Here is a 26,763-nt window from a genome sequence, read left to right on the forward strand (position 1 = left end):
CACTGCCTGTCTGCCTGTCTGTCTGCACTGCCTGCACTGCCTGTCCTGCCTGTCTGTCTGTACTGCCTGTCTGCACTGCCTGTACTGCTGTCTGTCTGTACTGCCTGTACTGCCTGTCTGTCTGCACTGCTTGTACTGTCTGCCTGTACTGCCTGTCTGTATTGCCTGCACTGTCTGCCTGCACTGTCTGTTTGTCTGCCTGCACTGCCTGTACTGCCGTCTGTCTGCACTGCCTGCTCTGCCAAGCAGTCCCTGGATGAGGTGTGACCCTGACCCCACCCTGCTCTCCAGCCAGCCCCACTCCGCCATGCTCTTAGACTAACAAAACTGTCATGAAAAAAAATAAAGATGGAGTGTCAAATATCTTTTATTGGGTCCCAAGCAAACTCTCGGGGCTAAGGGTCAGGCAGTGAGGAGAACCTGACTGCATTTGAATGTGGTTTGAAGGGTTCTCAGCAGCCTCTGCCCGCTGCTGCCGTGCTCCGAAGGGTCCGGGTACAGGCAGGAGCAGCTGTGCAGGAGCAGGGGCTGTGCTGGTGTCACGGGAAGGGGCAGAGGGGCCCTTGGTGCTGGCAATATGGAGAGGACGACGTTGCTGGGGCCAAAGTCTGGTTGGCTTTGCAGCTCCTGGGCTTGGCCATATGAGCCCAAGCAGTGCAGGCAGGGGTACAGCCCCGCGTCCTCCCTTGGGGGCGGAAATTATTCACTTTTAACTGAGGCAGGGGCTCCCCAAAGGGATGGTAAGCCATGACAACTATTTAGCTATTGACGGGGGGGGAGAAGGAGCTGGGGCTCCTCACTGTGGAGACGATATGACTCCAGAGGGAACTTAAGAGCCCCTTCCGATGCCTAAATGGGCTCCAAGTCGGCTGGAGAGGGGCTTTGGATGGGGCACATGGTGTTAGCACAAGGGATAACTGCTTTAAACTGACAGCAGTTTTGGATTGGACATGAGGAAGAAATGCACTGTGACGAGGCACGGGGACCTTTTTCCCAGAGCAGTTGCGGCTGCCCCATTCCTGGCAGTGTCCAGACTCAAGCTGGCCGGGCGCTGAGCATCCCGCTCCCATGAGGGGGGGAGGCCGGGCCGCAGAGCCCTTAATGGCGGCAGCGCCCCCAACTACATTTCCCGGCGTGCCGCGCGGCCGCTGCGCCTGCGCCCCGATTGGAAGCTTCCAGTCGGGGCGCGAGGTGGCTGCTGGGTAGAAGACGGGCGGTCCCTTAGGCGCCATTTTGTGGCGAGGCAGTGAGAGGGACTGTGCGGGTGTGCTCGGCGTGTGCTGCCGGATCGTGCTGTGCCGGGTGCCTGCGGATCCTGAGCGGCGGCATGGGCTCCGATAAGCGGTGAGCGGCGGCGGGAGGGCGAGGGGAGACGGGAGGAGGCGGCCAGTGGTGGGGGTCGCGGCGGGGCTTCACGCTCTGAGCTCGGCCCGCTGTGCCCTGCAGGGTGAGCCGGACGGAGCGGAGCGGCCGCTACGGCTCCATCGTAGAGAGGGAGGACCGCGACGAGCGGGAGTCCCGCAGCCGGCGGAGGGATGACTACAAGAGGTCCAGTGAGGAGCGCCGCGGTGACCGCTATGATGACTATCGCGACTACGACAGCCGAGACTACGACAGCCGAGACTACGACAGCCGCGATAGCCGAGACTGCCGCGACTACGACAGTCGGGACTACGACAGTCGAGACAGCCGAGTGTGCCGGGACTACGACAGTCGCGACAGCCGCGATTGCCGAGACTACGACAGCCGAGATTGCCGCGACTACGACAGCCGGGACAGCCGAGACTACGATTGCCGGGACTACGATAGTCGGGATTGCCGAGACTACGATAGTCGCGATAGCCGAGACTATGATAGAGACTACGACAGCCGCGATTACGATAGCCCCGAGGTGAGCGGGGCCGGGGCCGGCACTGCGGGGCGGAGGGCACCGGGAGCGGGTTGGATCCTGAGCGCTGCCCGGGGCCGTGGGGAGCAGCCGCGGGCCGGCGGGCGGTGTCGGTGTCACCGTCCGTTCGTGTGGCACGCTGGGGACACGCTGCGGGAAATCGCGGTGCTAACGCTGGGCGCTGGCTTCCAGAGGGAGCGGGAGCGCAGGAACAGCGACAAATCGGAGGACGGGTACCATTCCGATGGCGACTACGGCGAGCACGACTACAGGAACGATATTAACGATGAAAAAGAAAGCAAGACCATCATGTTGCGTGGGCTCCCCATCACGGTTACGGAGAACGATGTGAGTAGCCGGGCAGGGCTGTGCCTGCCTTGCCCCCGCGCAGGGCCGTGCCGGGGCGGTTGCGGTTGCTGCCATTTTGTTGCGCGCTGCATCATGGTGGCCCCTCTCCAGCGCTGTCGCGCTGCCATTTTGAGTTCTGAAAGCATTTAAACTCCCAGTGTTAAGTAACAGAGGTCAGTTCAATGTTAATCAGTCCCTTTCAGACGGAACGAGCTGTGAATGCTCGTTTTTTTCACGGATGCTTTCCCTAAGAGTGGATTTTAAACTATCTGCTCCTTGCTGGTTTTCTGTATGCGAGGGGAGAGGCAGATTTTTTTTCTGCTGCTTCGCCCCACTGCAGGGAGCGGGGAGGGGGACAGAGACAAAGAGGTGACAATCACCAGTTTTTCTGGTCTTTATCGAGGCCAGAACTTGTGACCGATGGGGTCACACACAGTCACTGAGCTCCTTAGCCGAGCACAGCCCCGCACAGAGCTGCTTTGTGTGGGCACAGCTGTGGGAGTCAAAATGGCTGCTGCCGAGCTGAGGGAGCAAGTACTAACGAGCTTGGTGCTTGCTTGTCTGACGTATTTATTAAAATGATGTTAAAGCTTTAAGGTTTTCTTATCTATGGTTACTTTTTAGGGTTTTTTTTTCTTACTGGGTTGTTTTGCTTGCCAAGCTGTAAGCATATAAGTGTTATTTGAGGGGTAAAAGCTGAGCTATCCCACTTTGTTTTTGGTCAAGACTCCGCCTCTGCCTTCGATGTGTATATGCCTTAATTGCTAACACAGAGAATACATTTGCACCATTTCTGCAATGCAGATTTTTTTTTCCTTTGCTTTTTCGTTTATTATTTGTTACCCTCCTGATGCTGAGGGTTCCTAATCACCGTATACTGCTGTAGCATTTTCAGGAGTGTTTGAAATCAAGTGTAGGTTCCTGCATACAAATGAGACAGACCAGTCAGACATTACACAGAACACTTTAGAACAGTTCTTGTTTCTGTGATAATGGCGTAGCTGTACAGCTGTGCAATAAATGTAGCATAATTTATAGGAATGTTTAGTTCTGGACTCAGAGTGTAGACAGTGCATCTTGGAATGTAGAGTTGAATTCTTAACATTACTTCTGATTGTGTACACAGTTCTCATATTTTTTTCTACATTTTTTGTAAGAAAAATTAGCTTGCATCTCTGATATTATTTCCAGTCAGTGTATAAATGGGCAGCTTTAGATAAGTTTTGATTCTGCTGAGCAGCCCTGTTGCATGTGATGTAGTTTGAATTCTGTGAAAGCTTCTGAAAAACGTTGTCTTCTGCTCTAGATTTAAAAAAATTCATTAGTGTTTGTTTTTCCTCCATGCCTCTGCACAGTGGCTGAGGCTGCCTGTGCCACAGCAGCTTTGTTACACCAGAAGAACTGACATTTCCTTAGCTTTTTCTGGGATGACACGTTCTTCACAAATCTACTTTATTTTGAAAAACCGATGGGAGTCAGCTAGAGGGTGAGGTATTTAGCATGAGGATTAGGAATGCATTCATCATGGAGCCTTGCAGTGCAAGCTTCCTGTTTTTCATTGCTAGGAGCAAAGGGTTTCTAGACATATGCAGGGGGAGGGATACCAGCAGTGTTCTTTTTAAAATCTTGGAATCACGCATGGTCTTTGCCAAATACTGACCAAATAATCTGAGAACACACAATCGTAGGGATTGAGGTTGTGGATGATTCAGTGTCCTGAGTGAGGATTACAGTTGGTTTAGCGTGTAGCAAAAGATGATGTGGACTTTGATGCTCAGCAGTCCCCTGTTGGGCTCTCAGTAAATGTTTTCTTTGTCTTCAAGATAGCGTTGAAAACATTGTTTTGTGTATCTCTTTCATGGTACTGCAAGGTAGGTGGTTTCTGTGACTTCTGTCTGCCAAGCTGCTATGAAAATTTTAACTGTTGCATCAAAATCTCCTGCAGATTCGTGAGCTTATTGAGTCCTTTGAAGGTCCTCAGCCTGCAGACGTGAGGCTGATGAAAAGAAAGACAGGTGAGAGCTCTTAATCCAGTTTTTGACATCGCCTTCCTCTTCCCCAGCCCAAAAGAGTATCCAGAATTGTCCCCAAACTGCAAGCACATGCAATAAAAAAAAAAAGGTTTGCCATGGCTAAGGAATGTGGCTTTTTGGAAGACTTAGATAGCTGGTCAACATGTTAAAAGAAGTCTGTCTACAGGGGGTTTTGTTAACAGGTATTGGTAAGTAATAATAGTGTAAACCCATTTAATAGTATGTAGTGTGTTGCATGGTTACCCTTAAACATGGATTCAGATCGAGTGAAATGTAGCCAGTTAAGGCAGCTTGGTTCCTTGCCATGGCAAAATAACGAACAGATCCCAGCAGTTGACGTCGCATTTGTAAAGCTGCTTTGTCATGAAGTAATGAAGCAGTTGGAGAGAGATTCACCTGTTTTAAAGGAACTGACTAACACAAGTATCCCGTCTATATCTGAATGCTGTCTCTAGGTGTAAGCCGTGGTTTCGCCTTCGTGGAGTTTTATCACTTTCAAGATGCTACCAGCTGGATGGAAGCCAATCAGGTTGCTTCACTCACCAAGTCTAGATATTCCTGAAAATGGAACAAGTCTGTACAGTTTAACGAGAAAAAAAAAAAAAGGAAAAAAAATAGAGGTGGAAGGAGTGGTTTGTTCCATAACAGTGATTTAAAGAATAAAAGCTTTGTATATATTAAAATTTCTAACAGAGAAGATAAAATTAGGAGTGAAAGTTTCACTTTGGTAAAAGGTGCCATTGTTTTAAATTACTTGGTTTCCATTTAATTGGCTAGTATTCGTTAAAAAATCCTAGCTTATTTCCACTTGATATTTCGTTCTCTGTTGTCAGAGAAAGCACCACATCTCTGTGTTGCATTGGTATTAACCCTGAAAGAGAAGTGTCAGTTCTTGGCAATTATCTGTTACCCCAGTTAAAGAGGGGGAACTGGCTCTTCTAGAGAAAAAAACATAATTTCAGCTACATTAGGCAGATGGTGAGATCTCACATCTGTTAGGCTCTGTATTTTGGCTTTTTTGTTACTATGACTTGATAAGGAGCCAAAATGCAGTAAGAATCTTCTGGTTTGTTTTCCTGTGAGATTTTACTGTAGCACTGCAAACAGTTTCACTTGCTTTTGCTACTTTTCTGGGTATTCATAACCTATTTTAACAACAGAACTTAAAAATACTCTCGAAGCGAGCAAAGTTCAAATCACGGATTTTTTCGTGCACCTGAATATTTGATGCAGCAGTCCTATGACAACATTATGACTGTTTTTCTGCTCTGTTGATGTTATAATAAAGAAAAGGCACCATCATGGGATTCATGGCACTTCCAGCAGATGGAAGTTGTCATATGCCTCGTGCTGGAATAGTGTTTCATATGTCCCACACTATGGTGAGATCCCCTGCCAGAGAGCAGCTTTCATATTCTGTTTTCCTGATTTGCTGCTCAGTAGGGTGTGTGGCTAAATACCAACAAATTATTGCTGAGCATATTTTGAGAAATTAATATTTTTTAATATATACAAAGCTGTACTGATGCATAATTTATTGAAATATACTCAAATTCACTCCAGTAAGCAACCACCTTAGTAGTAGGGAAAACATAGCCTGTCCCCAGCAGCCGGGTTGCTGACTGTTAGATGACAGAACGATGTATTGCAACTATGCCAGCAGCCTTGTTTCTATGTGTGCACGTCCAGTGAGTGCTGGGCCCTCCAACCCTCCCTCCTGCCGGTAGGAGCAATGGCTTTGCCCTGTTCAGTCGTGCAGAATGTGAGAGCCTTATTCATGCTACGTGCTACATCTGTGTCAGACCCTGTTATCAGAAAAGCCACTGGTCCTGACACTGGTACCTCTGCAGAAAGCCAACCTGCTATAAAAATGGTTCTGCCCTTGCAGTGTCTGGGGTGTGGCCTCTAATATGCACTTCCGCACATGTGCTTCCACCTGTTTGACCAAAATATGTTGAGAGCCATATTTTGAAAGGTCATTCTGCATACCCACGCTTGGCAAAGCGTGAGGCCGAGAGTCAAGGCTTCTTAATAGCTGTAGATTCCTAACTCCTCTGAATTCAGAGTGAGAGGACATGCTGAAAGCATTATGAACTTTTCCTACCCCTGGAGAAGCTTCACGTGCAGTCTAGTTACTCATTTTGGAGAGCTCTTGCCTGAATGAAGAACACAAACCTCTTGTGCAGGCTTCCAATTGAACTGATGCAGTAGTCAAATGAAACCACACTTGAGTTATGTTTCAGTTGATGGCACTTGTAATCCAGCCTTCAAGAAGTCTAAGCAGGGTCCCTTTGGGAGGAATTACTGTATTTTCAAGGGGACACTTCTGAAGTGTGCTTGGAAAAGTAAATCCAAATGTGGTTAAAAGGTCTGGGGTGTTTGGAGTAGGGGACGAAGTGAAGCAGTCACCTAAGGACATGTTTAAAAAGTCTCTCAGTGCTATACCAGAAGTGAATAGAAATGTGGGGGCAAAGAGACTCCTAAAAAATGTGTTAATCTGAATGCAGCAGATTAGGACTCTGTCTCCTTCGAGACACTTTCTGGTTCCATGTCAGCGTTTAGTGTTTGGCAGCTTTTTCTACCCTCCCTGATTCTGTTTATCTTTGCTCCACATCCCATTCTCTTACTGCCCTCGTCCTCCTCTCTGCAGGATTGGATGGGCAGGGTGTAGGTGGCGGTGGTTGTCCTCCACATCCTCCCCATATGTTGTCCATTTAATTCAGGAGCACTGATTCCTCCGAAGGGTGCTCTGCCATGGGAAAATGGACATGTGTGTCTTGATGCAGGAATAATTGAAACCACTTTTTTTGCAGAAAAAGCTGGTGATCCAGGGGAAGCAGATTGCAATGCACTACAGCAACCCAAGGCCTAAATTTGAGGATTGGCTCTGCAACAAGGTACAACACATGTTTCTGCGTGAGCGTTTGTCTTGCTCTAGAGCTCACCACTTGCTCAGTTGTTTTTTAAAAAGTGACACCTAAATCAAACCTGCTCCTGCTCCCCATGAAGTTAAATTATTCCCCAGCATGTGCTCCCTTCTAACACTGCTTTTAGTGACTATCTTGTGACTATGCTTGGGATTGTAAGCCAAAGACTACACAGTTAAAATACCTAATTTGGGGTGACTAGGGAGAAAGTAGCTGGGATGTTCTGAAAAGCAGCTGTAGTGCAGATAAAGGTGGCTTTTGACGTTCTGGATTATTCTGGTGGGTTTAGCTTAGTTGCGTTACTTTGTATGAATGTCTGGGTTTTGTTAGTGTACAGCAAATGCAGAGTTATTAAAACTACCCAAGTTCTTACTGGGCTTCTCTTGTTTGTCACAGTGCTGCCTTTACAACTTCAGAAGGAGGCTAAAATGCTTCCGCTGTGGAGCGGACAAATTTGGTACGTTACCATCATCTCTTTCATGTTCAGTTTGTGGGAAACTTTCTGGCCTATGTAGGAACCAGAGTTCCGTGTAGGTTCTAGACTGGCTTATGAAATACTGAGCTTGAAGTGAATGAATCATGTCCTGACTGAAATATTTTCTCTTCATGTGAAGATTCAGAACAGGAGGTACCACCTGGGGCAGCAGAAGCCGTTCAGTCTGTGGATTATTACTGTGATAGTAAGTGATCTTTGACTTACTCTAGAATGTGAAATGTAAACACACATACTAAAAATCCTTTCTGTACCTCAGCCTGCCAGCTGAAGGACATGAAACACTCTGCAAAGCCATGATGTGCACTGCTAATGTCATCCTTTTTCTCCTCAGCCATCATTCTTCGAAACATTGCTCCTCACACAGTAGTGGAATCCATCATGACTGCCTTGTCTCCATATGCATCTCTGGCAGTCAATAATATTCGTCTTATCAAAGACAAGCAGACTCAGCAGAACAGAGGCTTTGCGTTTGTGCAGCTGTCTTCTGCCATGGTGAGGACTTTACTGCTGTTCTGGAGAGAAACAGCTGGTTAACCTCCTTCTCTCCCTTGCAGCATATAGAGCCCTGAGCTGTCTGAAGGACTGTCCCCTTTCAAGGATTGTTGATGGATGCAGTGTGTCAAAGCTGATAATATGTAGCTGCAGTTTGAAAGGTGGTGGGATGTTGGGAGCACGTTGAAAGTCTATTTTGGTAGCAGAGTTCTGTTCTGGATTGCAGCCTAGCTTTGTGCTTTGATTGCAGAAGTATTGCTGTGGGATCATACTTTGTTGACAGATTCTAAGATCTGGGGCATACATTTTGGGAACATGTGCATAGAGTTAAACTTCTTCCACCTTGAGAAGAGAGGAGGAGGCAGATGTTGCTCTTCTTAGCAGCATCCAGTAGGAGGGTGTAAGGACAGAAAAATGGTCAAGGATATATAAGGAGAGGATGGTAGGGAGCAGCCATAAATTGAAACACAGGAAATTGCAGAGCTATGAGAAACGCCTCCTAAGTTTCAGGGAGGTCCTATGCTGGCGTGGGATCCATTAAGGGCAGTGAATCTCTGTTCCTGGATGTGACTCTGAGGGATGTGGTGTGGTGGTGGCTGGGTTAACCATTGGACTCGATGATTTTAAAGGTCCTTTCCAACCTGAATGATTCATTGAGTCAGTACATCAAACTCGAGCAGCAGTGTGATCTGTTTGGACCTGCTTTAATCAGAGGAAAGGTGGTTGGATTAAAACAGGTGCCCAGTCTCAGTTTTTGCTATTGTCCCATTTGGAGTACTTTGTGTCTTGGTGAAGCTAAGCTTCTGGAACGTATTTAATACTATGTGACCCAGGGAAAGGCTCATTATTTTTACATGGGCTGTTAGGAGTCTCACTGTGCTCTTCTGCATGTGTGAATTGGGAGGAGATGGAGGTGTTTTTACATCTTTACTTCTTTTCAGTGGCTCTGCATGAAAAGGTGGAGTTTGGGGGACTTCTGAATCCCACTCAGTAAACTGCCCTTCATAATAATGAGTATTTTTTTGTTGTAGGATGCTTCTCAACTGCTACAGATTTTACAAAGTCTTCAGCCGCCATTAAAAATTGATGGCAAAACAATTGGTGTTGACTTTGCAAAGAGTGCCAGAAAGTGAGTGTGATAGCAGTCAATTGCATTTTTGGGTTTTGCTTTTTTTTTTTATTCACATACCTATCCCTTCCTTTTATATTGGATGGTTTCTTCTTGTAACCCACGCTTTTATTAAGCTTATTCTAACTCCAAAGTTTTGCTTCCTATAAATCACTTGTGTTGCATGCATCCTACTTTTCACTGCAAACCAGGATAGTCTAAGCAGTGCTCCCCACACCCCTGCCTCTGTCCTTTGAAGATAACACTGTAACCGTTTGTGTGCACCGCACATTTGTTTCCTTGGACACCTTCTGACTTGTTACTGACTCCACAACAATGAACCTGAAGTTCCTTTACTTGCCAAGCAATGTTTTGGCTCATTCATTACATTCCAAATGTTTTATAACTGCCAAGAAATCCATGTGTGAGGGCAGACTCCACCTCCTTGCATAGGGAGACAGTTCAGTAAAAAGCATACTTAGGTGCCTGATTTTTGTGATTGCAGAGACCTGCTTCTCCCAGACGGTAACAGAGTCAGCGCCTTCTCTGTGGCAAGTACAGCCATTGCTGCAGCTCAGTGGTCATCCACTCAGGTATGATTTGGAGACTGTTACTCACAGTCCTGCTTTCCTGAAAATTAAAATGCAGACCATGTAATTGCCCTCCTGGCCACCTGCTTGGTTCAGTTGTTTGATGGCAGATTCAGCTGTGACAGATCTGGTCCACACACAATCAGTTTGGAGCCTAGGCAGTGGGGTGCATGAAATTATTTTATAAAGTTGTTTACCTGTCCCTGACAAATATAACCTTCTTGAATTTCAGCCACAGACTGGAGAGGGCAGCACCCTTGACTACAGCTATCTCCAGTCAGGACAGGATGGATACTCACAGTATGCTCAGGTTAGTAGTAGAGATGGTGCTCTAAGCAGTAGGTTGTCATAATTCGGGTATGCAGATTACTCACCTCTTGTTGTCATTCATTTCCCTTTACAGTATTCCCAGGATTATCAGCAGTACTACCAAAATCAAGGAGGAGTGTTGGACACAGACACAGCTACCATATCAGGTAGTGCTTCCAGCATCTTAGAAGCAGTTGTTTGTAATTATAATTTTGCAGTAGTAATGCCTGTTTTTGTTGTTTTGCTGTGCAGAAGACTTGGTTCATTTTGCTCTCAGGATGTCTGAATGAGGATCCATTACTAGAGAACTGTAGCATATTTGTTGAAGTGGAGTCTCTCATGCAAGATGAGAGAAAAGCCTTTGTTTCAAACTATTGACAAAGGCATTGAACTTATGCTAGTGGTGTAAGCAGCTCTAGCAAATGTTCAGCACTAAGAGCTGTAGAGGGCAGGAATTGCTGACTTTGGGAGCAGAATGTTTCCTCCTGAAAAGGAAACTATTCCTTGTCTGGATAGAAGATACCCACTGTGTATCTATCTCCTTTAGAACGTTTATTGCCTTCTTTGGCTGCTGGAGCTGGAATTAGTAGCTGAAGCTATAAACAAAGTAATTTTTAGCCCTAGGATGCAGTAGTTTTACAAATTAGTTCGCTTATGCGTTGCTGCTCTCTTTTGGCAGGAGCTCCAGTCACTACAACAACAGCTGCAGTCGTGTCCCAGAGTCCTCAGCTGTATAATCAGCAGACAAACTCACCTGACTCTCCGGTAATTACAGCCCTGATGAGTCCTTGCTTTCAAAACCTGGGATATGTGGCTTACCTGTAGCCTTTGATTTTTTAAGTGGGTGGTACAGCAAAGCTTCTGAGTGTCTGTGGGTTAGTCACAGTGCTTGTGGCCATAAGTCACCTGCCATTTCTTCTCTGGGATGGTTTTGTTCTTTGCTAAAGGTGAGTGCCAGGCATGCTGGTGAGGAGGAGTTAGCTGTCGTACGCGTAGGGTGCACTGCTCACGCCTTGGCTCGCTGTCCTTGTTTTCTTGGTGACAGATTTTCTAATTGAGGTTTGTGGTTTGGGTTTTTTTCAGACACAATCAGCACCACCTACCACTAGCACTCAGGCGCAGGCAGCTCCTCCGACTGGCGTAGTGCCTGGAACCAAGTACGGTAAGTGCTTGGGAGCTGCTCCTGGGGACAGGTTTCTGCCACTGTAGCAATAAAACTCAGCTTTGGCCAAGTGCTCCATCACCCTGTCATGGTGAAGCTGCCCCTGGAGAGCGTTGGCTGCATGGGTGATTAAGAGCCCTTTACAGACGTGTCTGCCGTTGTGGCTGCTGTAATCTCCGAATTTTACCTGAAATGTAGAAAGATACCTGTCTGAATTCGTCTGGAACGACCATGTCCCACGCTTTAATTTTTTTACAGCTGTCCCTGATACTTCCACCTACCAATATGATGAATCTTCAGGATATTATTATGATCCTATAACAGGGCTCTACTATGATCCTAATTCCCAGGTAAACACAAGTTCTTCCCACATGTCTTAACTGTTAAGGTCCATTAGTTTCCTATCTCTCATCATACAAGTGACATTTGAAGTGCACAACATACCAAATGTTGCAGATAACTCTCAGCAGTGTGTATAGGGCTGGGACTTGATTTCCCTCTGGTATAGCCCTGCATTTTTCTCTCCTTTTCCTTAATTTTCCTCCACATTTGGCCCATATAGGATTAGCACTTGTCACAGCCACTGTAACTGAGCTATTTCTTTGCGGAGTGCCCAGCAAAGTGCACCCAGCTCTGGGCTCTGGTGGGTCATCTCTTGGGAGAAGCAAAAGATTCTCCATAGTGCTGTTAGGCAGAACCACCTGTGTTTGGGGACAGAGGCTTCAGCCACTTTCCTGCCTTTTGACTCCTCTGTGGAGTCTCCAAAACTTGTTTGGACTCTACAAAACGCCTTCCCGTGTGGCGCAGTAGTGTGAATCAGCTTGTTTGGGTTTTCCCGTGGACATTGAGCTTGTGTGAGGTGTTTAACTGTCTGCTTCTCCTTTCCTCTGGCAGTATTACTACAATGCCTTAACCCAGCAGTACCTGTACTGGGATGGCGAAAAGGAGACCTACATGCCTGCAGCAGAAGGCGTCACATACCAACAGACAGCTACCACAACCACCACCAAAGAAGTGAAAGAGAAGAAAGAGAAGCCTAAAAGTAAAACAGCCCAACAGGTAAAAGACAGAATGGGATCATAACTGGGATAAAGTCTTCTCTGTGGAACGGGATATTTCTCCTTTCTCATGAGAAAGGAAATCTTAGGTTGTTCAGTGGGGTGCATGCCTTCAATTTGCAGGCACTGCGGGGGGCTGAGGAGAGGTAGAGTTGCCAAGGCTTCAGTGCAGAAATAAGCTCTGCATAGGAGGAGTGCTTATGGAATCCTGCCAGGATCAGTGGGAGTATAACTGAGCCATCACATAGAGGATTATCTTGATAAGAAGGGTTTGTACAGTAAAAGCAGCAAGCTTTGTTATCTTTGAACGCTGTATACAGGGAAACACCTGCACTGCATCCAGTGTTCTGTGGTTTAAAAATAAAAGGTAGTGGGTTGACTTGTTCTGAAACTGCATGTGAGATTGAATGGGTGTCATAAGAGATTGATAGCTTTGAGAGGAGCTGTGTGAGCAAACCACTCTGCATTTCAGATTGCTAAAGACATGGAGCGCTGGGCAAAGAGTTTAAACAAGCAGAAGGAGAACTTCAAGAATAGCTTCCAGCCACTGAGTACCAGGGAGGAGGAGCGGAAGGAGTCAGCAGCTGCAGATGCAGGCTTTGCCCTCTTTGAGAAAAAGGTGAAGGTGCTGGCAGTGGTGTGTGGTAGGGTTCCTGTGACAGAGAGCTCTGTGCTCATGGCATTCTTGTCTCATGCAGGGAGCTCTGTCTGAGCGGCAGCAGATCTTGCCAGAAGTGTTGAAAAATGGGGACGATGAAAATCCACTAAAGGTGAGTATGGTAGAGGAGCTCTAGCCAGTACTTGCTTTCAAACCTGGATTTCCATGGCATTACCTGTAAAAAGTGGTGCTGAGGATTGCAGGGGTGTGGTGCAAGTGCAATAGGTTGGGTGACTGAGATACACTGAGGACAGCTGGGATTCTTCTTAGCCTTGAGCTCATTTGGGGTTTTGAGGTTTCTACATAGGCTGTACTTAGAAGTATTGTTTGGCTAATGGGAACTGTCTTGCAGCTGCTGTGGTATGTACTTGTTTTGCAGTACTTCAAAGTTGGGCCCAGTACTTAATAGAAGAGGGACCCTGTAACAGAGGTGGCAGAGAAGGTTGAACTACTTAACACCTTTGTTTCAGTCTTCACTGCCAAGGCCAGCCCTTAGGAATCCACGACCCAGGGGAACATGAGAAAAAGAGCTAGCACTGTGAGAGTGACTGAGCACTGGAAGGTTTCCTAGAGAGACTCTGGAGTCTGTTTTCCTAGAGATACTCAGAGGTCATCAGGACACAGTCCCAAGCAGTATGTGCTAGGGGCGGACCTTGCTTAATCGGGAGGGTTGGACTGGATGGCCTCCAGTGGTCCTATCCAACCTCAGGCATTCTGTGATTTCATCCTTAGTAATGGGAGCATGCTGTTCCTCCTGTGATACACATCTGCAGCCTTTGTTCCCGCTTTGTGCTCTCTGAACTGTGGCACTGTTGCACTCCCCTAATGCTGTCTTTGCTTTTCAGCGTGGCCTTGTGGCTGCCTACAGTGGTGACAGCGATAATGATGAGGACTTGCTGGAAAGAATGGAGAATGAGGAGGAGAAACTGACTGACTGGAAGAAGATGGCTTGTCTGCTGTGTAGAAGGCAGTTCCCAAACAAAGATGCTCTGATTCGTCACCAGCAGCTGTCTGACTTGCACAAGGTAGTTATACTATGTAGTGAGGAAAATACTGGGCTTGTCATAATTAGGTTTGTAAACCAAAACCATGAGGCATGTTGCTGTTTGGAAAACTAATTTTCTTAAAGCAGAAATCTGCAGGTGGATTTTTGCTTTCCCAAAAGTCAGCTACTTCATTTAAGAAGAACTGTTGTGTATTTCATGTTGTTAAAGTGAATCTCTCTTCTTGTTTCAGCAAAACATGGATATCTATAGGAGATCAAAGCTTTCCGAGCAGGAACTTGAAGCCTTGGAGCTGCGTGAGAGAGAGGTCAGTGTTGAGATGAGCAGATGAGTAGCTAATAGAAAACCTGTCCAGGTGATCTGTTGAGCTCTCCTTATCCTGACATACGTCACTCCAGATAATCCTTGTAAGCCAACCCCTTTTCCAGTCAAGGTTCAGAGCTGCCCTGTTAGATGGAGAGAAGTGTCCCATGTCCCACAGATCTGGCTTAGCACAGAAGATTCATTCCACCTCTAGCTCAGGGCTGCCAGACTGGGACTAGAAACCTGCAAGTCTCTTCCTGCCCCAGTGCTGGTTCACATGGTGCTCGAGAGACTTGAGTCTTTGGCTTTGCTGTTTGTGGTGCTAGAATTAGTGGGCTGCAGTCTACAGCATTCTGTAGTAGCCAGGCATTCATCTGATTCCCATAACTCAAAGTTGAAAAAAACTGTCTTGAAATCCATGCTAACTGTAGTTGCTTTGTGTAGATGAAATACAGAGACAGAGCAGCTGAGAGGCGGGAAAAGTACGGCATCCCTGAGCCGCCGGAGCCCAAGCGCAAGAAGGTCTACGATGCAGGCACAGTGTACGTATCTGAAAGCTCCTCAGCAGCTGCCTCAGTGCACCATGAGCAGTGGGGGTGGCTTGTTAACTCTTCTCTTCTTCCTGCAGGAATTACGAGCAGCCCACCAAAGATGGCCTTGACAACAGTAATATTGGGAACAAGATGCTGCAGGCCATGGGCTGGAGGGAAGGTTCGGGCTTGGGAAGGAAATGCCAGGGCATCACAGCACCCATTGAGGTAAGTGAAGAGGGATGTCTCCTTGAGAAGTTTGGTGCCTTGGTTTTTTTCTTGTTTAACCAGAAGCACTTGCTGCTGAAAGCTCTGAAGGAATAAACTGCCAGCCATTGCAAAGCTGTCTCTATTTATGTTGGCCCCTGCTCATGTTTGTCCCATTGGATGCTGAAGCAGAGGCATGGCTGTGCCTCACTCCAGTTGTTGCCTTTCCTGACCTTGCCTGTGCTCCAGCTTGTGCTGTTAGGAGCTGTTCTGCACAGCTGGACTGGGGCCATAATGTGAGATGTGGGGTATTACGTGTGCTCCAGTCTCTCGGTGTCCATGGTGGTATTTATGGCCATAGAGATCCCCAGGGAAGCTTGGGAAGCTGGGTGAATTGATGGGATTTTTGGTGGTGCACTCGTGGTGGTTTGGCCACTTGCTGTAGAGCTGTAGTGTGTCTCTTCCCTTGCAGGCCCAGGTACGAATGAGAGGAGCTGGCTTGGGAGCCAAGGGCAGCTCCTATGGCGTCTCCACGGCGGATTCATACAAAGACGCTGTGCGGAAAGCCATGTTCGCTCGCTTCACGGAGATGGAGTGACCCCTCTGCCTGCAAAGCACTTCTTGTTAGCAAGAACTGACTGTTAAACTCCGTAGCCTTGGTGACCTGGCTGTATCCTGGCTTTGGTTTAGAGTTGACCATTTCATTCCCTTGGACGCTGTTCCCTGCTCAGCATGTAACAAACACTTCCATGAGCAGATTGTTTGAACTGACTCAACTTCATGCTGGAGAGCTCCTGGTTAGACCAAAGGGGATGGCTGATCTTTATATGGTCGTGTATATAGTGTAATGTATTATTCTGTGTTCTAGCATGTTGTCCAGGTGCCGCTCCTGCCCCCTGGAGCAGCAGCAGGACCTGTTAGCTGTGCTTTCAAACTGTCTCTGCTCTCCTTTTGTTGTATTGTCTGTGTTTTTTTTGGAGAATTTTCCTGTACATTTTGTATGATACATCTTTGTATAGACTTTTTGAAGACTTTGATTCTAGTTGCCAATTTGGCTCATTTCCAAATGAAATACATCCAAAAATTATCCTATTTCTGTTTCTCAGTGGGTGAATGAAGAATTAAGTTGCCAATGCTACTTGTCCTTTCTGTCATTCTGCTTCTTCCTTGATGAGACTTCATCCTTGGAGTCTCCATTCCATGCAGTTCTCCACTCGCCTCCCTCCTTTCATCCCTGTGCTGTGCCTTGTTCTCAGCATCTTTATCACAGCTCCAGCATGGATGGTGGCTGGTGCAGCATCAGATCTCTCTGTAGCCCTTCTTGCCATTCACTGTAGGAGCAGGAGAGGTGCAGCAGCAGTGTGTGCACTTGCTCAGGAGCCGTGGGTGTTACCTGCTGGCCCTTTGGTGAGCAGGGAGGGGGGGTCATGTGTGGCACCTCTGGGGAGGTTCGTTTGCTCCACCTCGGCTTCTGGGCTGCCTCGATGCTGTGGGGAGCTGCCATCTGGGTCGTGGGAGGACAAGGTTCCCCAGAGGTGTCCTGCAGCTGTTCCATTACTGCCTGTCTGTTCTCTGCCTGTGCTGTGCCTTGTTCACATTCCTCTTCACAAGAGCCAGGATAATCAGAGTCCCTCTCAGCCCTGAGCTCTGCCTTTGCTGATGCTGTTGGCTGTGGGTCTCGCTCAGCCTCCACAAAAAGCTGAGCCAGCAGTGGGCTTTCCTACTGTCCAGGTGGGTATAGGAAGGGGTAGGATGAAGCAGGAGCAGCTTCACCATTCGAGCTTGGTGCAGAGCCCTTCTGAGGGTCAAGGCCAGCATCTTCTGGCTGTTTTTTGAATGGGTGAATCCTGCTTTGCTGGCTGCTGCAGCTGCACCTGTGCCCCTGTTGCACTGTCAGGCTGCTCCCTGATTTTTGAGGGGTGCCTGGCTTGGGATGAGGGGAGCTGGGGATTGCCCCCACCCCTGAATCAGGAGCGGGACCGCAGGGCTTGGGGACCCTGCCGGAGTGGCCGGGCCCTTCCACCAGGTGGCAGGAGTGGCCCAGCTTGACAGTCTGTGCTGGGCTGCCGAGCATCGCTGGAGCTCCAGGGCTTCTCCCTAGCGAGTGACATTCCCTCTTCGGCTCCACAGAGGAAGCCGGGTGGCTGAAACAACCTAAAAGTGACGGCTCCCTGCCCCAGCTTCCCCCCAGGGCCGTGACAGGGAAGGCAGCCCTGCTGCACTGCGATGGGGCCCCGTGTGCCTTTGGCAGCCTCCCCCCACTCCCTGTGTGTCCCGGCTGGCCCCACAGAAGTGCTTTGCTGCTCTGGGCTGTAAATGGGGGGGGGTTGTTTCCCAGCAGGTGGGTTCGATGGATCGATAAAGTGCATTTGTGTAGCTCAGCTTCTTCCCAGCCCATCGATCCCTGTCCCAATGCATCCTCCTGACGAGGGGTGATGCTGCGGGCACGGGGGGAGGGCCTGCAGTGGGCACGGCAGTGTTCTGTCAGATTCACTCCTTCCTTGCTGCAGCCAAGGGCTGCTCCCGTGCCTGGAGCTGAGCCAGCCCCAGCTGGTACCTCCTGCAGAACAGTTGCAGTGGGGAGCCAGGAGCATGCCACGGGGGCACAGGGATCTGCTGCTGGGGATAACTGCTAGAAGGGGATGCCCAAAGCAGGGTCCCTTCCTGCGGCAAGGCTTTATTGGGGTCCTGGGCTTGCAGCCACCTGCTCTTGATAGGTTGGTTAAAGCCCCCATTCCTGGGTTAAGGCACTGCTGCTGGGTGTCCAGGGAACAAGAGAAGCTGGGGGAAGGGGGGTTTGCACCCCCCCCACTCCCAGGCAGGCCCCTGAACCCCATGGCAGGCGCTGGAGCAGGGCATGGAGGCACCACTGCCTGCCAGCACCCGCGCCTCCAATTTAGGCAGCACAGTGCGGCTGTTCGTGACTGAATGCACTGTGGCCCACAGCCTTCAGAGGAACATGGTGTCCCTGCCTCCCCGGGGACCGACCTCTGGGGGTGGGAGGAAAAGCCCTGGGATGGGGCCAGCCCCAGAAGTGTGCACTGACAAGGCAGGATCCCCCTCGGAGCAAGGGGGGAGCTGCCTTGGGCATGGCTTGCAGGGCTGCCAGTGCGCCACTCCCACTGGGGCTGAGCAGCTGAGCCTGAGCCAGGATGCCCCAAAAAGGTGCTGGGCCATTGTCAAAGTGCTGGGGGGCTGAAGCTGGTCCCACCAGGAATGCAGAGGGACATAGCATACTGGACAGAGGCTTGTGTAGCTGGGCTGGAGGAGATGCAGCTCAGTTCCTGGATGGGCAGAGCTTCGCTGCGCTCCTACACTTCGGTTTCCCTAAGGCTGAGCAGCCGCAAGGTCTCTCTCTGGCTAACAATGGAAAAGTAAAAGTCTCCACCCAGAGCAGGTGGAGACCCCAGGCTAGGAAGGAAGGGGGGACACTCAAAGGGACCCTGTGCCCTTTGCCATGGGCAATAGTTACATGGGAGCAGGACTGCAGCCAGGGGCTGCAGGCACAGGGCAGCTGCAGGGTGACTTTTAGGGCATTGGCTCCAACAGGCCTGCAGCTCCTTCCAGCACCTACAATATGCAGAATCTAAGGCCGCCCCTGCTGGGGCGGCCTTTGCTAGTTACAAAGTTTGGGATTTTTCTGGCTAGCTTTCAACATTATTAATATTAAAACTCCCAAGCCTGCTATGCCCTGGCTTTCCGGGAGGCCTTTGGAGCTCCTGCGTGCTAATTGAAGCGGGGAAAGCAGCCAAACCATCAGTGTGAACAGCTTTCCTCCTGAGTGTTCCTTAATCGCTGGAGTTACCAACCCATGGCTGAGCCCAGCACTCTGCATGGCCAGCCCCAGGCCTGCCTGGCTCTCCTGCACTATCACTGAAATTCTGCTTGCATGCAGGAACACATCCTTGTGTTTGGGGCTGCCAGAGGCCCCAGGGCTCTGTGTGGATCGGGTCAGCTTTCCTGCATTCTCCCTGAAAAAAAGCCTCCTGTGCCCAGCAGGACAGGCATGGAGAGAACTGGGACCATGGGCTGTGCTCATGCTGAGTGTCATTCAAAGCCAGGCACCTACAGCTCCATGGGGTTTGTATCCTGGTGCCAAAGGGGCATCTGAAGGGAGAGGTGGTGTTTGCTGCCATGGGAGAGCTGAGGCAGGGGGCACAGACATGGGTGAGGTTATGCACCTGTGTGTCCATGTGTGTGCTCCTCTCCAGTGCCTTTCCCCACTGTACCACCCTGGATTTAACAAGGCTGCTTCCCTTTCTCTTCCCCACCATGTTGGTCCATCCTCTCCTGAGCTACTGTGTCCTAACTACTTTGGAATTGCCCTGGAACAGTTTTCCCTATTTAACCCAGATGCCCCACAACCACCTGGCTGTGGTTTCAGCTGTGGGGCTCTGGTGAGAGGATGGGCAGGGCCATGGTGCAGCATCCTGCTGGCACACCATGGCTACTGCTGTGGCACCCTGGCAGCCTGCCTGTTTGGGATGCTCAAAGGGCAGGAAAAGCACAGCTGAGGGGGAGGGCGCACAGATAAAGGGGGTTGGGAAGGGTGTGAGCACCCTGCTCCAGGTCCTCACTACACCAGCACCCCTCCTGCCCCTTGGCATGGAACACCTGTGGCCCTAGACCAGTGGCCATGTCATCCTGGACACCTCCTCCCCAGCCCCACAGCACCAGGGTGGGTGAGGAAGGCGAGGTGTGTCCCTTATCCCTTGGCTACTCAGATGCTGTTTTGACCTGTTTTGGCTCAGGAACTGCATGGTCCAGGTTTCTCTGCTGGGGTGGAAAAAATGGATGGTTTTAATTGACTCGCCATCTGCAGCAAAAGGGACACAATTTGCATCCCTGGGGGGTGGAGTGTGGGGGCTCTTGTTGTAAAAAACTAAAAACAGATGGGGGCTGGGATCCTGGAGCCTGGGACCTGTGGCTACATCCAGCAGGCTTATCCCCTGTCCAGGCAGCTCATGCTGTCCTGAGCCCTTGGGCATCTTCCAATGCCAGGCTCTCCCAGGGGAGATGCTCCAGCCTTGCAGAAATGCTGGAACATGCAGATTTGGAGGGTAAAGAAGCGGTTTTCCCAGCAGAGACTCTTCCCTGCCTCGGGCAGTGAGCCGTCCATCAGCAGCCAGGCAGCCCCGGAGCCGCGCTGAGCCCCGGGCAGGAGAGAGAACGAGGGGGCTGGGCGGCGGCACCGAGGGGCTGCGGGCAGGCCAGCGTCAGCCTTGCTGCAGGCAGGCCCGGGGGATCCAGGGGTGAGCCGGAGCCTGGCGATGGGGAAAACCTGAACCCTCCGTGGGGCACCCACAGGGCCCTTTGCCAGGTATGGGAGTGGGGGGGCGGGCGGAGCTGCTCACCGTCTCCGCCGGGAGAGAGGTTGAATGGGAGACGATTTCATGTCAGAAACGTTTTCACTGGAATTTGTCAACACCTACAAAAATCTCTACCTCCACCCTTTTTTTTTTCCATTTAGCAGCAACCAGACCTGAGAGGTGTGTGCATGCAAGTGCAATTGAGAAACAGAGACTGCACCTTTTTTGCTCCAGCTCCTAAGAAAAATTTATTTGGTGCTTGTTCCCCTCCTCCAAAGCTTGCTTTGGGGAGAGAAACTGCTTCCTGCAGCAAGAAAAACCAAGCAAGACAGGGAATGCATTTTTCCCAGCATATCCCACTGCAGTCCTCCTAGGACCCTGTCCTGGGCACCCCAAAACATCTGTCGGCTCTGGAAGCTGCTTAAAACCCACTGCCTCAGCCCCATCCGTCTCCCCGGCGGGATGTGCCCGCAGCATCATTAGCGCTCGTCTGGTCGCCGCCGCGGCGGTTTGAACCTGTTTGAAATGCACTTGAAAAGGGTGGATTTGATGGGAGGAATGTGACGGGTTTTTGTTCTCCGAGCCCCCCGGTTGAAGCTCTGCGTAATGAAGAGCTGTGACTTTCACTCGGGTTATTTTGGGATGGACTACTTTTTTTTCCGAGCTGGTGGAAGACCATCAAAGCGGCGCTTTGAAAAATGTCCCAGTGTATAAATAACTCTGCTGAGAGCAGAATATCGCGGGCTCCCGCGCGCGGCGCGCCGAGGCAGACGGCATCTGCCGTGCGACGTTGCATTATAAAAAGGAATTATTCATCCCTTCCTCTAATTAACTGGGTACAGCTCCCCCGCGCAGGAGCGATGGCCCGGCATGGGGAGCACTCCCGGCCATGCCAGCAGAGCGGATGCTGCTCCCGAGGTCCCTCCGAGTTTCCCCCCAGGCCCCCCACGCCTCCCAGCACCAGCAGCGGGTGGGAGCAGCAAGCTGGTGCTGCCCTCCATGGTGGAACGACGAGGTGGGCGAGGTGGTGCGGGAAAACCCGAGTGTCTGCGGGACTCACTGTGGCTGGAAAACACCTGATCTGCTGCCTCGGCATCCCTCCCACCGAAATCCGAGCAAAGGGAGCATGATGGGGGGCAAATCTTTGGTGCCCTGCTAGCTCACAGCTTCCAAGGCTGTAGTATTTTAGCGCCTGAATCTTGCCGGGTGTGTGCGAGTGTTGCATGGGCATCCCCCGAGAATCAGCCTGCAGCCACAGAAGCCACATAGCTCTGACAGAGACTCAGAGATGCACGGCTCGGTCACACCCAAGGGTGGGTTTTCAGGAGATATGGGAGGGATAGGACCAGCAAAGGGAGCCCTGTGCCCCTCACCCCAGAGGGAAGTGGCCATGGTGGCAGCAGCCAGGCAGGCTCAACACCACGGCTGTGCCCTGGCAAGGACACAGTACTTGGGACCTCCCGGGAGGGAGACTAATTTTAGGAGTGCTCCGGAGGGGCTATTTTGGACCCTTTGCTCTGCGTGAGTCACCTGCTATTTTTTAACCCCACTGGGGCTATTTCCGTGGCAGAGTGATTTACACGGACTGGGACAATGCTGCTGGCACTCTCCTGGGGTCTTGGAGCCCAAGGCAATGCTGGGTGCACAACCCACTCCTCAGACAGGGTGCAGAGAGGTCCCCAGGCTGCCTGCTGGGGGTCCCGGCAATTCCTGCAGTGCCAGGGATGCCCACAGCAGGGGGAACTAACCTGGAGCCCATCCCACCACCCTGCCACCTTCTCAAAGGACTGCACGGTCGGGCTTGGAGCTCCTTATTCCTCTTCCTCCATTGTTTCTGAGGAGAGACGGATGGGGCGAGGTTGGAAATTGTGGTGGGGCTGTGATGCAGCTGGTGGTTATGGGGAGGGAGACATCTCTGCCTCGGGTGCTTGGGGCTGAACACCCTGCTCCCCAGCACACTGGGCTCCTCCCTCCCCAAAACCTGCCGCTTCGGAGCCCGCCAGGCAAAAACCTGTCTGTTTCGGGGTTGTCAGAGCAACGTGATGCACCTTTCAGTTACCACGGCAACCTCAGCGAGAAGTTTTTAAAATTCAGGCAAGGTAATTTCTCCTCGCGCTGCGATTTCGTTATCGCTTGGCTTGCCATTCCCCAGGGAAGCAGCGTCCTGCCTCACTCCTCCGCCAGCAAGGTGGGATCTCAGAGATAAGAAAGGCAGAGCTGTGAGGAGGGGGAGCGAGCGGGTGCTCCCCCTGCACCCCGTTAACAGGTCTGGCCCCAGAGACGTAGGCTGGTAATTAATGAGCTGGGGGGGGGCAGGTGATGAGCACTCTGAGCTTAGGGAGAGCAGGGAGATGGGTGAGAGAGAGGAGGAGGAATGAAGGCAAGGGTGGATGGTGAGGGGGGTTGATAGGACAGAAGAAGGAGTGAAGGCAAGGGTTGGTGTCTGGTGGATAGATAGGGGAGCAGGAAGGATGAAGACAAGGATAGATGGTGGGGAGGATGCCTGGGTGAGTCATGCCAGGGTACCCTGCTAGCACCCTACTCTGCCAGTGTGGATGGATGGATGGATGGATGGATGGATGGATGGATGGATGGATGGATGGATGGATGGATGGATGGATCTCCAGCTACCAATCAGATAATGGACAAAGAAACCACCCTGTGGTGGGTCACAAGGCCTGTGTAACCCCAGCAGTTTGCACTGCTGTCCCATCATTTCTTCCTATGAGGAGTAGAGCTGCTGTTCTCTATCATGCCTTCATTTCCCAGCCCTCAGCAGACTGTAGGTTTCTCTCGTGCTGCTCCACACCCTGTAGCAGTAGGAAGGGGATCCTGCAGCCTTGACAGCCTTGTCTAGCCCAGCCCCCTCCTGCTTACCCCAGTCCAGAGGAGAAACCCAGGGCTAATATTATGGTTTGGAGGGTCAGCGAAGCCATAGGGTTGAAGGTCCGTTTTGTGAAGGGCAGGGCGAGGCAGGCACGAACACAGGGCTGCTTGTTCTCTGCCTGCACTGCCCCATGGGCTGCGTGGCTGCCAGAGAGCACATGGGCCTGAGCAGCATGCTGGCCCCAGCCCATATGTTGTTTATCATAAAGAGCTAACAAGCTTAATTAGGGATGTGTCTGTGATAAGGTTATCAACTCGTAAACACTCAGGTCCCCCTGACAGGAGCCCAGCAGTTACTGACTGAGCCCCTCATCAGGGAGCAGAGCAAATCTGCTCAGGGGGGATGCTCACTCTGGAAGGTTTTATTCTGCGTGTGGCACTGGTGGCTGGGGCAGGGCATGCAGGGCTGCACTGATGGGAGGAAGAGGCAGAAGGCAGAGGGTTGGATTCTGCTCCAGCAGGATCACTTCCTTCCTGCAGGACAGGCTTTTGGCCCACCATTAGGTTTCAGAGTGATCACCCACTGGAAGGAACAGAAGGGGCATTCCCAGCCCTCCAGATGGAGATGCCCATAGGAGCAGCCAGGTTCCAAGGGGGAAACTGTGGGCATGTCTTGTGAGGACATGGCCCCCATGGAGAGGCATGGCCAGCAAGAGAGCCGAAGAGGGAGGGAGGCGGAGTGTGGGAGCTCCTGGCTATGAAGGCGGTGAAGGCTCCTTTCCAGTTCTCTGAGTTTCTTGAGCGAGAATCTGACAGCCCTGAGCAAGGCTCCCCGTCCTTGTGGGCTGTTGGCACAGTCTCACCATGCTGCTGGGAGCCGGCTGTTCTGTCCCCTCTGCTGCATGTTCACTCTAGAACCTAATGGTGGGAGCTGAGGGGGCAGCTCTGACAGCCAGTGCGAGTGTGCACCTGCAGGGACGTGTTCCTGCTGGAAGGTGCTGTGGGCAGGATGCAAACAGGGCTGTGGACAAGCCACCATCTCCAGGGCTGGGTATCCACTGTAAAGTCTGGCAGATTCATTCCACCACGCAAGCAACAGCAATTCCCACTCCCTGGCTGCTTTTGCTAATGGAGCTGGCCCTGGGCGAGGGCTACAGCACGTGGGATGCTCATCTTCAGCCATCTTTCCTGGGGACTCAGGCTGTCACTGTCCCCTGCAGGGGCTGCCATCAGCCCGGGGGGACAAGGCAGCATCTTGTCACTGGTACCTGCTGCAGTGCCTTCCTTAATGACGAGCTTGCCTGTCCCCCCAATTAACTCTGCTGTGCCGGCTCATTAGGCTGCACACGCTGAGACACTCTGCAGCAGAAGGGATGCTGCAGTCTCACAGGCGTGCAGTGCCCGCTCAGAGATGCACAGGGAGGTGTGTGTGTCTGTCTGTCTGTCCGTCTGCCCACAGCTGCACTCGCTCCTGCTCACACACGCGTGCTGGCACAGGTACATGTGTGCCTGGACACGCACACCCTGCTGCCCACGCGTGTCACAGCAGCACCCACACCCCAGCGCCTGCTCCCCCACCCCTCCCGCGGATTGCAGCAACCGGAGGCAATGGAAACTTTACAGGGAAAGTGCGTGGAGCTGCTGTCTCTGGGCTGGGGCTTTGCCAGGTCCCTGCTCTGCCCACCCTGAGCCGAGGAGCAGCCGTGGGGCAGGATGCTGCCTCGGGCGTCTCGCTGCCCCCCCTCCGGCCGGAGGACGTGCGGGCAGAGCGGCCACGTCTCGCACATCGGCCCTGCCCGCGGGCTCTTGGCCTCCGTCCGGGAGGGCAGCAGGTGACGGAAAGCGAGCCCCGGCCTGGAAGGGGATGAAAGGCGGCTCGCAGCTGCGGACACCCGACGCCACCTGCCCGGGCGCGCGGGAAGGATCCGGGATGTCCTTGCTCCCACGGGCAGATCGCCATCCGGCGGAGGCGGTGAGGGCTCTCCGAACGCTGGTGCCCAGCAGGCAGCACAGGAACCGCCTGGTCCCACCAGCTCCTGGGGCCCCAGATGAGCTGTGGCTGGGAATCCCAGAGCCGCCACGTCCTGACCCGTGAAACGGGGACAGGCGACCCCCACCTTGCCTCAGTTTACCCCCTGCCAAACATCTCCCCTCCCTGAAGTCTCTTCTGGGGAGGACACTGCCTGAGCCGTGGGAGGAGAGGGGAAATCTGTCCAGACAGCCCCCAGTGAGGACGTACCCTGCTCCCTCCCCGCCGCTGAGCGCCAGGGTGCTTTTCTGAGAGCAGACATGCCCCAAGCCCCCTGCCGCCCGGCGAGGCCATCTTCATCGCCCCGGGGCTCGAGGGAAGGCTGAGGAATTTCTATCCTTGCCACCTGGGACTCACCCCCGTCCTGCTCCGGCAGCCCTTTCCCCTCCGTCAGCGCCTGCCATGTGTGTCCCGCTGCCGCCGCCTCCTCCTGCCTAATCCCCCACTGCATAAATCACACACAGCCCCCGCCCCGAGCTGTCCCGCGGGTCTGGGGTCTGCCAGCTTGTTTGATGTAGCCAAGGCATCCTCTGAATGAGTTGCCCTCAGCCCTCCAAGCCACGGAGCCCCCCCCCCCTCAGCTCAAGCAGCACTGTCTGGCGCACCCTGTGTCGGTGTCTCCCCACTTCAGTAGCAGCAGCGGCTCTGTCACCTCCCTGTTTCTCACACCTCCATCCCAGGGCGCCAGTAAATCCCCTGACCCACAGCTGCCCTGGAAATTTTTTCCTACTGTGTCTCCTGCCTTCTCAACACGTTTGACTCCGCGGTCTCCACTCCCAGCCCGTCTCCTGCCTGCGTCCTCCCTCCCAGCGCCCGCCCTCAGCCCTGCAGGACGCCCGGGGATCGGTCCTGCCTGCGGGCCGTGGCTCCGGCATCCCGCTGCCGGGTCACCATCTCCGGAGGGGAGCCCGTGGCTGGTCATTACCCCCACGCCGAGACATCCTGCTGCAACATTCCCGTGCTTGAGGGGGCGAGCAAGGGGGGGCGGGAAGAAATAGTAAGCCAGTTTTGAAGTCTGTCACCTTCCTGCAAAGCTGGACTAGTCTTAAGATAGCAATGCTGGGAGCTGGGAAATGTGTTTTCTCTGAATTTGTGGCAGTTTGTAGCTCAGGTGAATGCTCCCGGCTCTGGGTGATTCATCCCAATTTAATTTACCAGCTGCCTTTGGCACTGCTCGGTGCCTCTCAGCCCCTGACAGCATCTCCCCAAGACATGGAACCCCCGGGATGTTTTTCTCCTCCATCCCTTCTTTGGTTGGAGGAGGATATTAGGTAAATCACATCCTTCCTTTGCCACGGCCGCCCACCTCCCTCCCACGCTCCAGCCCGGAGCTGCCGGCCTGCCCCCGGCTGCTTTGATCCCCGCCCTGCGGGGTCACGTCCCCGCGGGGTGCCTGGACATCCCGCCCCCGCTGGACGGGCATCCCCGGTATCTCCCAGCTCCCCGGGGAGCGGCCGGGACAGATGGATCTGGATCTGCCCCCTTC

The 26,763-nt window shown here is 51.9% G+C and overlaps 1 protein-coding gene across 1 annotated transcript; it reads left to right on the plus strand.

The window, feature by feature from the left end:
• The first annotated feature begins 1,204 nt into the window (after positions 1-1,204).
• On the plus strand, positions 1,205-16,238 carry RBM5 (RNA binding motif protein 5). The gene is made up of 24 exons (XM_084214835.1): positions 1,205-1,344; positions 1,447-1,891; positions 2,081-2,236; positions 4,182-4,251; positions 4,725-4,798; positions 7,083-7,166; positions 7,593-7,653; positions 7,811-7,876; positions 8,024-8,184; positions 9,216-9,313; positions 9,798-9,885; positions 10,115-10,192; positions 10,286-10,358; positions 10,871-10,956; positions 11,275-11,353; positions 11,612-11,703; positions 12,248-12,412; positions 12,884-13,030; positions 13,110-13,181; positions 13,915-14,094; positions 14,306-14,380; positions 14,821-14,918; positions 15,005-15,134; positions 15,586-16,238. The coding sequence occupies exons 1-24, from the start codon at positions 1,328-1,330 to the stop codon at positions 15,709-15,711; spliced, it is 2,721 nt and encodes a 906-aa protein (XP_084070961.1). The 5' UTR covers positions 1,205-1,327; the 3' UTR covers positions 15,712-16,238.
• The last annotated feature ends 10,525 nt before the right edge of the window (positions 16,239-26,763 follow it).

This window comes from Fringilla coelebs (genome assembly GCF_963513975.1).
Source record: "Fringilla coelebs genome assembly, chromosome: 13".
Classification (NCBI taxonomy): Eukaryota; Metazoa; Chordata; class Aves; order Passeriformes; family Fringillidae; genus Fringilla; species Fringilla coelebs.